This window comes from Podarcis liolepis (assembly GCF_965112155.1).
Source record: "Podarcis liolepis genome assembly, chromosome: 6".
Classification (NCBI taxonomy): domain Eukaryota; kingdom Metazoa; phylum Chordata; class Lepidosauria; order Squamata; family Lacertidae; genus Podarcis; species Podarcis liolepis.
The window spans coordinates 51,612,011-51,627,353 of record NC_139559.1 but is presented as its reverse complement, the minus strand read 5'-3'; the positions used below and the strand labels follow the sequence as shown (position 1 = coordinate 51,627,353).

The following is a 15,343-nucleotide window of genomic DNA, read 5'->3' as shown; positions in this document are numbered from 1 at the left end:
ACTGTATGGAAAAGTGCCTTCATTTGAACAGCGATAGCCGCTGTCAGCTTGATCCAGAGTACACTGGGTTCTTCATTCTTTGCAATATTAAGGGCACTGGAGACATGTGAGGAGAGCTGTACTTGGCATTGTGCAAATGAGGAAGCGCTTTCATATCTGGGAGATACATGTGGACCCTGAAACTTGTTCAAAAGGTTTCTGTATCAGTGCTGGTTAATTGCAAATCCTTTAATGTACCCAGAAATATGTATGTTTAACATAATAAAACATAGGAAGTGTTGGTGTTAGGATTGGATTGTACCTTCTTGTAAAGCATCACACTGCCCCCTGGTGTGCTTAGAGAAATTGCAGCCAAAATTTGGGTACCTGTTCTCAGTTTTGAGAGGAAGCTGTTACATGGCTGAGACAGCCACTTTCCACTTGACCTTAATATTTGCAGTTGCTCTATTTAGTGATGCATTATTTACATGTATTTAACAGATTTTACCCCCAAGCCCAACTGCTGTGTGTCATAGTTTCTGCACTGGACTATGTGCTGTTTCAAAGCTGATGTGGAATATAACCTCTTCACTTCCAGAGGGAGGTATTATTGTTTGCCTTCACCTTTCAAAGCACAGGGGTGTCTTTGCTCTAAGGAAACCTCACGTTGAAAACATCAGCCTTTAGTAGCATGAATTTGTCTTATAGTCTCATGAAATGGTGGCTGTCCTCCTCAACTCTTGTTCTTGGGAACAATCTGCTAGTGCACAGAGCACAATAATAGAATGGGAAGGATATATCTCCTGTTATGGTTGGCCTTTGAAAATACTTGCCCACATGTAATAGAGATAAGACTTGTTATTCTGTCTTCAGTCTTTAACAATTGGTTCTTCATTCCCTTCTAATGGTCTATGCAGAATGAAGCTCAAAGCAGTAAAATGTTGACTTAGAGAAAAGATTTTGGATGAACATGAGGAGTTAGGGATCATATCAATCCTTAGTTTACTTTAAACACTATTTATTAGTATTAATATTCTATACTAGACCTTTACTTCCTACTTAGCTGAATAAAAAATTATTTGGATCTCAATTGATACAGAATTCCATGTGAGTCCATACATTTCCAAGGTGTGGGGTTTTGTGGAAGACTGAACAGAATGTCATATGTACACTGGTGATCTTTTTCTGTATCATTCTAATCCTGTCGCTAGCAACATCCTTTAAGTCTGATTTTCTTTTTCTCTCCATTCTAGGTTTACTGGAGAGGGGACAAGGAGTAAAAAGGCTAAGTTCACTGGATGACAAGATTCCACCTAAATCACCCCGTCCACGGCGCAATATCTGGCTATCGCGCAGTCAGTCAGACATATTCTCTCGCAAACCTTGCCGCAAGATAAATGTTCAGGACCCCTACTATACACCAAGCAAAGGGGCAAACCGGAAAGTCAACCCTTTCAATTCTAGGGAAGACTTGAAAGGTGGAAAGGTCAAATTTTTTGATTTGCCAAGCAAATCTGTGATATCACTTGTATTTGACTTGCACTCCCCGGAGGCAGAAGGATGTCTAAAGATGAACCAGACCCCATTCCGGCAGACTTCTAACACTGACTGGCTGGACTCCTCTTTCCTTCCTGTAAGACGGAGCAGATCACTTCCAGGATCTCTTGAATTTGTGCATAAAGATAATAGATTTGGGGATCTCTCTTCAACCATTAGTAGATGTGATCCCAGCCAGCTGGGGGCTGAAGTGCGGCAGAAGCTACTGAGCAGCAGTCAATATGGAGTGTCTGAGATTCCTCCTTTTCAGGCCAAACATCATAGGCAGGACTCACCTTCTCCTCTTCTGCAGGAGGAAGAAATGGACTATTCTGATGGACTGGAGCCCCAAGATGAAAATGGGTACTGCCCTGTAAATTTTGCTAAGGAAGTAGAACTCGGAAAGCCCAGGGGGCAAGTTGCCCAGAATGTAGATGGTATCCTGGCACATAATTTAGACCATTCAGATAGTAGATCCTCAGAGATGTTTATGAGCTGCATCTCCTCTGAAGATATGGAAGTTGAAGATGAAACTCAAAGGAACATGCCTTCCACTAGGTCGGAGTCTTCCAAACTATTGTTCAGTGTTAACCCTCCCCCACAGTCTGGCAGAGAAGCCTCTCTTTTTGAGGCAGTGGATAGTGACATCTCAAATCTTGTTTCTCTGCCATCTTCAGATGCACCAGCATCAGTATGCGAGCAATCAAAATGTGACATTTAAAGTTCAGCCATGATACCATGGTGGCATATTCCTCCCAACTTCTTTGCTTTTTTAATTTTTTATTTCAGAATACTCTAGCAAAGTGTAGCAACCAGACCAGTCCATTTGGAGAGACAGCATGTATGTCAGTGTGTGAGAGATCGTAATCCCTTACCGTACCTCAGGAGGCAGCTACTGCAGGCAGAAGGGGAGAACAATATCTCCATGGAATGCCTGGATCAATGCAGGGCCATAAATTTGGGATCCTAGGCTTGCCTCTACTTAGAAGCCATTTTCTGTCAGTGTACACAGTTTAGATCCCATTGAAGAAATTCTTCCAAACTTGGCAGCATCCTTTAAAAAAATCTATAAAACTCTTTTTGTGTCCATTCTTGAGAGCTGCTGAGCAGGTATAAATGACCTCTTATTGAGTATAACAAGATGGAAACTGGCAATGCTGGGACAACATAGATAGATAAGGTGGCAGCATCCTGTACCTCTGTTATAATGACAGGTTCATAGTGCTGGCCTGAAACCCAAACTTCCACTGAAGAAAGTCAGACTTGACTGCTGGAGCTAAATTTCCTACCTCTTCCAATCCAGTTTCAAACACTGGAAGCAAACAGCTCAGATTCCTATTTCAAGCATTCCTTGTCCAATTATTACTTGCTTTGGTCACCTTAATACCATGACCAAGAAAGAGGTCGATCCCATTTTCCTTAAGCAATAATAGGTGCTGTGCAACCAAATGCCTATTCAGTAAATTTGAAGTGCACAAAGAGGATGAACAGCTGTGTGTTTGTAACTCTTCAGTATCTCCAATTCTATATTGTAGAAGAAATTAAGTATATAACCATCCAAGTGTTTGACATGAGAGCTCTTAAAAAATAAGACAGCCCTTCCGCATCAGCATTCTCTTAAAATCCAGCTCTGTCCAGCTCTTTGTGCAACTCTTCAATTAGCCTCTCCATGTGGGTCAGTCACACACTCTGAACAGATGTGTGCACATATGGAAACTTGGTCTGTATTTGCATTTTGTATAACTTAAAAGTACCTCACCTGAGATTCCTCCATTGGAAGAGGGATGCTTGTTCACTAGACTCTGACTGTAGCTGCAGAAATAGTACTTCCAGTCCTTACTGGTCTCTCTTTCTGAGTATCAAGTCCAGCACAATGCTCAAAGTAGAGAGAAGTTAGTATGTGCTGAATAAGAGGGATTGGAGTCCCAAGTCTTGACTCTAGTCCCTTATTTTAATATAATAGGCTAATGAGAACTCCCCTGTGGGGAAGAAATAAAAAAGCAGTGCTGCTTCCTGATGTGTGTAGATGTCCTCTCTTATTAACCCCTCAAAAAGGAACCATAAAAACGGTGAAAGTCCACAAAAAGTATCAAGCAATAATTTGGGGATCACAGATATAGAAATATTTGAAAAACAGGTAACAATATTTTGCCCAAGAGTTGCTTGTTGCAACCTTAACAGCAGTAACATCTTTTTGCAATCTATGCTTATTTATATAGGAGCCCTTGTCAAGTTCCTTCCAGAGAACTCCCCACAGCTATTTTTTTGCATGCATTTTTTTAAAGACAGTGAAAAATAAATGTGTTACCATCTCACTGCACACTTAGGATATAGTAACATTTTGTTCCTCCAAGGAAGAAGCATTTACTCTTGATCAGTGCATGGATACTGAAAGAACTGAGCACTGGAGTCTGCTTTAGAGGCCATGAAAGGAGTCCACACTTCTGCCTACTCTGGTCTGTGGTTGATGTGTGAGCTCCTAGAACCCTGTAGCCTTTAGATGTTTGACTTGTGCTCTTACTGTTTTGTGAAGATTTAAACAAGTGGCCTCTCTAATTTTGCTTCATCTATGTTTTTCCTGCTTTCATGCAGTTTTTCTGCAAACAACCTATCAGATGTGGTATTCTTTCTTGAGCTGGGGGAGAGGGTCGCTGCTTATATGGCTGCTCTGCATTCTTAGCAGAATGCTAGTGCAAGGCTTTAGTCTCTTATCCTGGTACAGAAAGCATGACATTTCTCCAGCCCACATTGTAATGGAGTTCTTTTTGAAGGAGCTTGGTGGAAGCCAATTCCTTGGTCATTGTGTGGCTAAAATTAAATGTATGCTATCCACTTTTACAACATGTAAGAGCCCCTGGCCATAAGGCCTTCTGGGTATGCAGTCTAGAGCCAGTATTGCAGAGCAGCTGTTGGCTATTAGCTGTAATGAATACAGATTGTGGCAAGACAGTGGCAGTGCTTTATACAAATACAATAGTGAATTTTGCTTTTATCATGTTTTTGATTTGCTGACAGATGCATCTTGCTTTCTTACAAGCGACCTGCAGACCCATCTAAGATCCCCAATCTGTTTTTAATTCACTCAATCTTTCTATGTTACATTTATTAAACACGTAATAGCAGCAATACTTGTGACTGATTGGTGAAAGATGACTGTGTATAATTGTATGTAACAAATTGCTACCCCAGCAGAAGACAGGAGTATGATAGGTTATTCTTGGTTGCTGTATCTTGTCCAAGAACACTGGTGTTTCTTGCCAGTTTAACTACAGACACTTGAATAATTCCTCTTTGCACTTAATGCTGCTGTTTATACTGCATGTCACTACATTTCTATGCAAAAATAACCTTTGGGGGCAGCCAAATATTTGATTAAGGTTTAAAGATCTTTGCAAGGTCTATTTTCATATTTATGAAGGAATTTTATGTCTTAATATTTGCAGTCTGTAAATAGCTAAACTTTGTCATTAAATCTTAGGAAAAAAGTCTGTAGCCTGTGTATAATTTAACACTGCCAGAAAAGAATCTTTACGAAACATTTTTCTAATACTGCAGATATTTATGGATGTGTAAAGAAGGCAAATATTGGTTTTTATGTTTTACTTGGTCTGACTTTTTTCCTGAACTACATCAGCAGTATGTTTTACTGGAACTGAAATAAGTAACCAAAGATGAATCTAGTTTAAAGTATTTGAATGTTTTCTTTGTCAGTTTTTGTAAACTGTTTCCCAATTTGCTTTCAGAATAAAAACAAATAAATCTACTTTTGTGGTTGAAAAGACAGAGCTAAAGAAGAAAGCTCTAGCCTGGATTCAGCATCCTCTGACCGCCAAAGCAAGAGCTGCTGCGCTAGCATAAGGGCGAGAATAATGCTTGAGCAGTATGAAATCCAGTGAAACAGTTGCTTGTGCGACTTTTAAGGGATGCGATAGTCTGCTTCTTTGGTAAATGTCTGATTTCACAGAGGTTCCTTTTATAGTATTTCATGCTACAAAGACACAGTTACTATTTATTTGTTGTGTGGAATTCAGATCCCCTCCCCTAAAGAAGCTGTTTCTATTTCCAAGTACTCAACAGTATGCGGCTTAGAAAATACACCCCCCCCCCCACTTTCGTCCTGATCTTTCATCCAAGCTGTGCTTTGAACTAAAGTGTCATCATTCTGTTTCCCACAGTGGTCAAGTCACATTTCCATGAAATCAAGAAGCAATGCATAAACAGTATCCTCCCCAACACAACAGGTATTCAGGCGCATACTGCTTCTGGCCTATTTCATGTATTTGGTATAATCTTTTTTTAGTCATTTAACCCAGTAGTCATCACAACATCTTATGTCAACAAATCAAGTTATATTAAATACTTTTATAATTGTCCTGAATGAACTTGTCCTGAATGCTTGGCTCCGCTACTTATGTGAACAGGACTTCTGAGGACCAGCAGCTATAACAACCTCTTGTAACACATGCAGGGCTAGTCCAAAAGGCTATAGTACACCAGTGCTGGCAGTGGGCGTTATGGCACCAGTTCAGGCAAAAGTGGTAGATTAATATGTTCGGCTCTTTTCCCCGTACAACTCTTTTGTAGCTGAAACCCACAGATCACCATCAATTAGGAATATTAGCAATAAGTGGCAACCAGTGAATTAAAATGTACCATCAGTGTTAGAAGCAGAAAACAGAAGTTAGAAAAGCAAAAGCAAAATAAATTCAAGCGGAAGAAAAAGATAGAGAAGCTTAATGTATAAATATATTTGGGTGGGGGGAACAGTAAGAAATACTGGATAGATTTAGAACTTATGGCTGATCTGTACTGCAGATGTGGGGAGCCTTTGGCTCTTCAGATGTTGATGAACTGTCATCACTGGCCACACTTGTGGGGGCTGATGGGAGTTGTAGTTCAGTAACATCTGGAGAACGACAGGTTTCTCACACCTGCTGTACTGATTTAGTTGTATACCAAGTTTGCTTGATAACTGTGCTATGACAATAAATTCTAAGCTGCAATATGCAGGAGTGTCAGGCACCCACACATGGAAGCTTTGCTCCTCCCTTTGTGTGAGCTGTGAAACAAGCCAGGAAATCCTAGTTAAGCATGGTTCCCTGTTCCCACTATGAACAAATGGTTAATAGCTGCCAAACAAGCTAAGATATATAAGCAAACTTAAAACCTTTAACTCCATACTTTGGCTTGTTTGGAAGCCATTTGGGCATAACCAAGCACTATGATCAACCAAGGCTTTTTGCTTGTTCACAAAAAGGAAGTTTGTGCACAGCTGATACTTGGGCATACTATACTTCTACTGAGATTAGATTGGTCAGAGGGCCAAACTACCACAGCATGGGGAGGCCACTGTCTTTGCAACTAATTGGTGGAAGGATCATTTGGCCTGATAAAGAGAGTATTAACAAAACAGACTGTTTTCTTTCCCTGCTAAAACTAGTGGTGACAAAGTTGAGTAAGATTAAAAGCCTTTTACAGTGGTGCCCCGCAAGACGAATTCCTCGCAAGACGAAAAACCCGCTAGACGAAAGGGTTTTCCGTTTTTCGATGCGCTTTGCAAGACGAATTTCCCTATGGGCTTACTTCACAAAACGAAAAAGTCTTGCGATTTTTTTCGCTCCCCCCCCCTTTTTCTAAGCCGCTAATAGCCTTTTAGCCACTAAGCCTTTAATAGCTGCTAAGCCGCTAATAGGGTTGCTTCGCAAGACGAAAAAACCGCTAGACGAAGAGACTCGCGGAACGGATTAATTTCGTCTTGCGAGGCACCACTGTATAAGTAAAGGCAGCCAGCAAGAGATTAAACCTCAGCTGTAACTGCATTAGTTGGCTGGGCACATTTCCCCTCTACTAATGCCAAATGTGACTTTAAAGGTAGCATTTGTGAATCGATTTTTTATCCTTTGTTGTTTCCAGTAGGTTTTACCTAAAGTACACTCCAAGGCTTGAGCAGTTTGATTTAGATTGAGAACAACAGAATGCAGAATATGATGCAGATACCTTCCTCTGCCCTTTGCAAACTAAGGTTCGCAGAAGCCCATCTAGCTTCTTACTCATTTATTCTGCAGCAAACTTACCAAAAAACAGGCAAGTGGTATGGGTAGAAGAAAAGCATGAAACCTATTTCTGAAATTCTCTTGCATCTTCAAGCTCTTGTGCCATCCTCTGTCTCACACATAGCTGCAGTTTTCTAGCTCCTGCGGCAAGTGTTTCACCATTATTGTTAGAGAAAAGAATAGGCCGTATCTAACCAAATCATTGCACACACTGCCAGGTTGCAGAAATGTCAAGAGCACATGGGGGGCATGCAATGGGAAGAAAGGGAACACTGTTGCACTTGTGGAAGTCATTCAGTGCACACAATTATTTAGTTGGATACAATGAAATATTTCATAAAAGGTGATATGAGCAACAGCAAGTCTGCAAAAGGTATGTTGTACTGTTGGTGCCTTGTTCAAAACAGACCTGCTGAACCTCAAGAATGTCTTAAGTTACTTTAAGGAGCAGTCTCTTTTACTAGGTTTTCTGCACATGCCTTGTACTAGGCACTGATGAGGCCCATAGAACTTTAGTTAACTACTTTTCCAACCCATCCAAAGACTCAATCATCAAAACAATGAGCTTAATTATATGACTTACCATGCGCATTTTAAAATATGCAAATGATGGGCACAAGCAGCAGGGTGGGATGAAAGCACCCCCACTGCCACATACCCTGGAGTCTGAATGTTGTTCCTTCTCCCATTCCTCCCTCTGCAATTTGCATCTTTTTGAATATGCACTTTAATGGAATTTACACAATACTGTATCTAGTTTGGTAAGTATGCTGGTGCATACTTACCAATATACAGTGGTTCCTCTACTTACAAACACGATCCGTTTCGGGCTGCTCTTCGCACCCCGAAAAGTCCCTAAGTAGAGCGCCGCTACTGCACATGTGCAAAGCGCTTCTGCACGTGGCGAACCCGGAAGTAAACACTTCTGGGTTTGCCATGTTCATAACCTGAAAAGCCGCAACGTGAAGCAAATTTAGCACGAGGTATGACTGTAATCCCCAACAGGCTCTGATCTGAAATTTAAAATGCACAAATACTGCATAGATACAAGGTTTTATACTGCTATAAATATTGTTACTTATATATGGAAGCTGTTTGGTCTTTGTATGCAAGAGAAGAAGTGGTCTCCATGGTCGTTACAAAAATAAGCTTCTGGTTCTCATGCTGTTGGTTTGAATGAGTGGATTAAATTAATATTCTATAAATTAGGGCTCCTCATAGCTCTCCCATGTTTAAGACAGTTGCCTGGTCCTGTGTACATAAAGGCTCTACCTTTAACAAACAAAAACGGAAATTCTAGTACTGTACAGAGTAATTTAATTGTGCAGATGTTTAAAAATAAAGTCACAGTCTGCTGCTTTTGTTTGATGACTGTGGGTGGAAGCTGCTGCTATTTTCAACAGCTCTTATGTAAAGTCCCAAGTAGGAGGGTTCCCAACTCTACTTACTAGCCCAAGCCAATTTCATCTTCTGGCTGTGAGCTTTGGAGGATTTAGAAAACAAACTTTTCACTATCTGAAGGGGGACAGACTTCCCACTGAGGTACACTTTGTTATGGCAGTCCGGCAACCAAGGCCCTTCCCTTGAGTCTTTGTGTTCATCGTTTTTGAGCATATGGACGTAGGCAATAATGTAACCTGTCATGAAGGCATCAAAGCCAGCCCGGTGAATACCACCCTCTGAACAGCCAGGCACTGGTGCCACTGGGTTCTGGGTGCCAGACAAAGCCGTCACTACAGAAGCACACTCTATCTGGACTTCTGGTCCTGATCCTTCAGTCCCTGCTGCCCTTTGTTGTGGCCCATCTTTGGATGGTGATAAAGTGATGCCCTCATTGTCTGTGGCACTGGCTTGTTCCTCATCCATCTTGGTATCAGTTGCCGTGTCAGAGCCTAGTTCTCGTTCTACATCCATAGAACTCTCCTCATTACTGGATACAGTTTCTGTGCCTGCAGAATCTACAGTAGGAGCAACCATGTTGCTTAAACAGGACTGCTTGGATGGGGGACCGTCTTCCATATTGCAAGCCGCCTCTCCTTCCTTCTCAGGGCTTCTCAACACAGGTTCCTTTGAGGGCTCTACAAAATTCTTCCGGTGCTTCCACTTCTGCTTCCTTTTCTTCCGCTTGTCCTCTTTGTGGTTCTCATCTTCATTAATTATTAGGTCAATGTTGTGAGACTGTGAACACTTCAATCCATCTGGGCACCAGCCATAGGCCTGCAGGGGAGAGTGAGAATCATTAGCACACTTGAGAAAATATCATTGGATCTTAGATACCCTACAGCAGTGATTCTCAAACTTGGGTCGCCAGCTGTTGTTGGACTACAGCTCCCATCATCCCTAGCTAGCACAACCAGTGGTCAGGGATGATGGGAGTTGTAGTCCAACAGCTGGGGACCCAAATTTGAGAAACGCTGCCCTAGAGCAACTTTCAACATTCACTTCTGGATATTTATCACATTTGTGAGATTGTGCCATGCTGATTAACCGGAAAATAGCAATATTAAAAGACTATTCTGGATCATCCAAACCTCATGTATTACTTGCAGGCTTCTGGGCTGAGCCACTGTTGGGAAAATATACTGGACTAAATGGACCTTTAGCCTGACCCAGCAGGTCTCTTGTGTTCCCTAGTAAGCTCCCAGATACCCTCATTATTAAAAGTTAGCACCTCTCCATTTTTATCAGAAAGCTGCAGAAAGAGGTACCATGCTTTAAAATTGACCATAATAACAGCATAAGCATTTGCCTCCCACTGCCACACACACATCCAGCCCAAGAGCCTGTCTCTCATCCTAGACAGCTTGCCCTCATAGTCCCTATCTGAGAATATCCACCACACTGAATGAACCAGTTACAATTTACTATTTGACAAACTTTCAAGATAGAAGGTAGAGAGACGTAATACTTACAGAAAACGTCTGACAGATGGTGACTTTGTTTGCAGGGTCAAGCCCAGACTGGCTGGCATCTGATAGGGAACAGAAGCGATAATCGATGTAGGAAGCTATGCTGTCTGGATAGTTGCAGAACTCTATGCTGAGGTGCTGCTTTTCTGAATTCTTCAACCTGTAGTTTTCTCGCTTGCTGGAAGGCAAGAATAGCATTAGAACCTGGAACAGAGGCTGTGTCAGAGCAAGGAGATCAACTGCCCTTCAGCACAGGCTCCTCTATGTACTCACAGGAAAGCCCCCTGCATGTAGAAAAATGAGCTAAAGCAGAAATAAGAATATAAAAGATACATAGAAGAGAAGCACAGACACATGAAAATGCTATCAGCACAGCTGCTTGTTCCCCTGACTGCCACATACCTGGAACACCCTAACAGGGTATGAGCATCTTCCCAAACTAGTACTTTTCTCTAAGCAGAAGGCAAACATCTCATTTGATTATTAGAATCAGGGAGTGGAGAAATGGAGAAAAGGGAAGAGAAAACCTGAGGAGTTGTTTAGTCAGTTCCACACATTTCTACGTTTCTTCTGCTAGTAGCCAAGGACAACATGAAAAACCCTACCCCTTCATTCTGCTGCCACAGAGAACTTAAGACAGGAGCCATCTTCTACTGCATTAGGCAGACGAGACTGTTGCAGTCTCTTTTTCAAAGAACTTTTGCTTCGTGCCACATTTTGAAGATACTGAAAACTGAGTGAGAATCCTTCTTGCTGTATTTTAGTGTTTTAAAGGCACAGCATGGAATGCGACTGACCCTTCATCTCTTGGGTCCTCTGCATGTGCCAAAGGAGTAGAGTTTGTGGAGACCATAAATTATGGCTAACTGCCAAGGCCAGTCAAAATTTTGTGGACTGGAATTAAGTAAAATACTTTACTCAGAATCCAGGCTCTAGTATCAAATAGGAGATTTCAGTCTCCTAAGCTGTACAAAGAAATGCAACTCATTTTCATTATACATCTTTAGGCACCAGTTGAAAACTTTTCTCTTCAACCAGGCCTTTGGCCGAATGACACCCGATGCCCTTTAAAATGGGTTGTGGAAGGGGCAATTATTGGTTTGTTTTTGTTCATATTTCTATCATGTATTTTGTGTCTTTAATATTGTAATTTTATGTTGTGAACCACTCTAAGATCTACAGGTATAGGGCAGAATACAAATTTAGTAATAATAATTTAAACTTATAAAGAATTTCTGCTGAAAGCTGTAGCAAGAGAACAACCTGAGACAAATGGCAGGCAAGTACATGCATGTGGAGTTATGAGTTTGTAGTGGAGCCTGGGGTTTAATTGAATCACAATTAAGATTTAGCTGAATCACAGTATTTGCCCAAATTGCACATAAATAGAATAACCTATATGGAAAATAACAAAGTCACTAACTTGATATGGTATTCATACTTCTTGTCCTCCACCCTACACATTCATACCCAAATAAGACCCTTTTCCGGTAAAAATAGAAGAGCAGCAGCCTTGGACCCAGCAGTTGTGTTCTCCTTACTCAAGCCCAGGAGCAGCATTCAATGATGTATGCCTGCTTACCCAACAGAAATCAGCCTGTGCAATGGAACTTCCAATTTCTATTCTACCTCCCACACCCATGTGCTCCTAAAACCTGGTCCCTCAAATCTCCAGAGTAGATTTTGGGAGTACATGGGGAGGTGAAGGGGGGGAGGGGGGGGAGGAAAAGCCTTATGTGATCAGGCAAATGTCCACTTGTGCTACGATGGATCTCAGCCCAAGAATCCTTGTCAGGGTGCTTACAGCTTGACCTGGCAAGAGATACCTACCATTTCTTGTAGGCATACTCCAGGTAAGAAGCCACAAAACGTGCCTCAAACTCAGAAGCATACTTGGTGTCATAGATTCCAGCTGGGAACATCTCTGAAAGATCAGCAGTGAAGGTGCCCAAATTGTCAGGAAGGTGAGCATAAAAGCACTGGTACAGGAAAACCAAATCAATTAGGCCATTGTGCAGAATGAGGGGCTTCTTGGCTCGGATCAGTTCCAGGAAAAAAGTACGGACAGTCTGGCTGTGGTTTTCATTTCCCTGTGAGAGAGCAAAGAGGGGATAAGGTTAGCTGGCCTCATTTCCAAAGCCTGCACTAGTTTCTCTGATATGGGAACAGCCTGGATGAAGATGAGCCTCAGAAGTGTTGGGCGGTCAATGTAGGCAAAGGCAGCAGAGGTAAATGCAAAAGAGAGTGGCATTGATCCCCTGGAGTTTCCTTCACCTGTTTTGATGGTACAGGTCTACAAGCCAAATTCTGCCACTGCTTATGGATTCATGACCCAGGTCCTAGGGCAGAACCACCACCACCTAGTTTTCACTGAGGTACAGCCTGGAAAAGGCAGGATGCCCACCACCACTCTCTCCTGTACTCTAGGCAGAGATGGTGCTTTATTCATCTACCTGAACTGTCAGATGAAAGTGCAGGACATTTCCCACCCCTTCAGCTCAGACCCTGGTATGTGTTCCCAGGCTTATTTCTGTGAGGGCAGTTCTCCTCCAGCTCAATGGTGAAACCAGCTCTGCCTGGCTCCAAAGCTTGTTTTAGCAACAGGCAAATCCCAGGTGCTTCCTTTCTGTGGCTGCTAGCAGACTGACTCGTCCACAGAAGCTTCACAGAACTACTTTGACTAGGTGGTGGCCATGTTGGTGCAGCATCAATTCAGCCCCATGGCACTGAAGTGTGAAATGCATTATGGGTTGTTAATTGATGTTAATACAGTAAAAGTATTTTTTTTAAATACATGTGGATAATTTTGATTAGCAAAAGAAGCAGGTATTAAGAAAGAAACCAGTTACTTTCTCATTGTGGTCTCACCTCACTTATACCTTACAGTAAAGAGTCCCCATACCTTGTCATTGCCTCTGTGATAAGGAATGCCCTGAGAATACTGCTTGTTGAAGTCAAAGCCATGTTGCACCAGGAACTGAACTGACTGTGGTTCAATGATATAATCCTCCATACAGAGCAGGGTCAGGTTGTAGATCTGGGAGAGATACGTGTTCTCTGACTGCAAATACAGGCCAGTTCAAAGAAATTGAGAGCAGCACAGAAAAAGTGCAAACAGTAACATCGTAGAAATCAACAACTACTTCCTTTATTGTCTAAAATCAATACTGGTCACTTTGTGCATCCCTTTATGCATTGAAGACTGAACCTTCAAAATACCATCCTCTTATAAGCAACACATTCTTAACTCAGCAGTAGAATTAGGGTGAAAGCCAGACAATGAGCACTATACCTTATCAGGAAGATGTTTGAAACAAGCAATTCCTAAAGACAAAATGGAGCGTGTTCTGGCAGCACTGCAAACAGATTTGTATCGTTCTTCAATACACCTGTGGGGAGAAGCCTCAGGCAGCTTAGAAGGAAATTTAGACCACTGAACCATAGCTCCCCTATTGACATGACAAATTTCACCTTCCCATTCAAGATCAAGACCAGCCTGAATTTCGAAGCATATTAATAGCATGTGGGCCTGTTCCCCACAGCTTGCATATTTCCTGCCCTCAAAGAACTGATTACTCCAAATGGGCAAGCCCATCTTAAGCCATCCACACCCACACAGAGTCAATGAACTGCTTCCACTGTGAATCCCAATAGGTCCATTCAACTAGTGTCTGATATTGAGTCAGGGGAAACAAAGTATCAGCAGACACTCCACACTGCTGTCCATACTCAAGGACCTAATAATTCAGAACAACAAGAATGAGAAAATCGTGCTCCCACAGAAGCAGCACTTTACTTACTGATTCAATAAACTCTTCCTTGTTCCAAGCCCACTAAGCTCCTATGAACAAAGATAACAATTAGATTTCCACTCCATGGTAGAATAAGTTATGTAAAATACCAGTAAGTTGTAGCTCAGTGTTGCAGTCTTTCATGTACAAGGTTTAAGGTTTAATCCCTGGTGTCTCCCATGCAAAGATGGAAAACTCCTGTCTGAAACCCTGGAAAGCAGTATAAAGAATAGGTAGATAGACCAATGGAAAAATTAAAGAAAATGGTGTCAGCTTTCCCTAGCAAAGACAGCAACCCAATTACCAACAAAGTTACAGTCCCTGCCCCTACCCTTTTTGAGAAATCACAAAGAAGGGCAACTCTACCCACCGTGTCAATAGCTATAAAGCTAGATGTTTTGATGGCCAAGAGCATGGATGGCCAGAGCTCCTTGAAATTATCATTCTGGACATCGATGACTGGCACTTTCAAGGAAGTCATCCTTATGCAGCTGTTGGGACACAAGAGATTAGACATGCATAACTTTTAGAATCCAATGGGTAATTTTGCTTTGGGGATACCAATGACTAATTTAAAAAACCCCAACCCACAGATTGCTCCATGCATATATCAAATAACAACACCTCAGAAAAAAATAGACAACAGGATCCGCTGCTTTATATGGCAAAAAACCCAAGAGCCCCAGTATAGTAAATGCTTCATCTCGTTAAAGCTCAAACCAGAACTAGAACGGGAACAGTAAAAAGTCATCAGTACATGATCCATAACGTGCACGTTATACGTGAGATCAAGTTTAAACCTCCGCTCCACCACCATTTCCTGGTCCCTGGCCACTAACTCGTTTAGGAGAATGCACATCGTCTGCACAAGAAACCGCTGAGCACAATACCCCCCCCGGAAGGTGCTTTCGAAAGACCTCTTACCTTCGAGAAGTGACACCTGCGAGTTACTTAGACAACCGCCATCTCCCTTGTCGTTCAACTCGCCAGCTTCCGGCGCGTCCTGCTCTCTGGGGTCCTTCCTCTAAGGGTGGCGCGTAGGCCTAGCTGTCTTTGCAAGTGCCTTTCGCCGGAT

At 42.1% G+C, this 15,343-nt stretch overlaps 2 protein-coding genes across 4 annotated transcripts in view; one reads left to right on the top strand and one right to left on the bottom strand.

Moving 5' to 3' along the window:
• Window positions 1-5,278, top strand: part of TESK2 (testis associated actin remodelling kinase 2) — a 54,159-nt gene extending 48,881 nt beyond the window's left edge. For both annotated transcript variants that reach the window (XM_083509587.1, XM_083509586.1), the window contains exon 11: window positions 1,233-5,278. In XM_083509587.1, coding sequence (XP_083365713.1) covers window positions 1,233-2,236 — 1,004 coding nt within the window. In that variant the 3' untranslated portion in view covers window positions 2,237-5,278. The remainder of the gene's footprint in view (window positions 1-1,232) is intronic.
• A 3,590-nt stretch (window positions 5,279-8,868) lies between these two features.
• TOE1 (target of EGR1, exonuclease) lies at window positions 8,869-15,303 on the bottom strand. 2 transcript variants are annotated; one of them, XM_083509629.1, is made up of 8 exons: window positions 15,193-15,303; window positions 14,639-14,759; window positions 14,278-14,318; window positions 13,770-13,866; window positions 13,380-13,538; window positions 12,308-12,567; window positions 10,481-10,655; window positions 8,869-9,785 (listed from the first exon to the last, which is right to left on the bottom strand). In XM_083509629.1, exons 2-8 carry the CDS (start codon window positions 14,747-14,749, stop codon window positions 9,009-9,011), a joined length of 1,620 nt encoding a protein of 539 aa, XP_083365755.1. In that variant the 5' UTR covers window positions 14,750-14,759; window positions 15,193-15,303; the 3' UTR covers window positions 8,869-9,008. The 2 variants fall into 2 exon arrangements, with proteins under 2 accessions (XP_083365755.1, XP_083365754.1); XM_083509628.1 differs by lacking the exons at window positions 14,278-14,318; window positions 14,639-14,759; window positions 15,193-15,303 and having other exon boundaries at window positions 13,770-14,261.
• Between the last annotated feature and the right edge of the window lie 40 nt (window positions 15,304-15,343).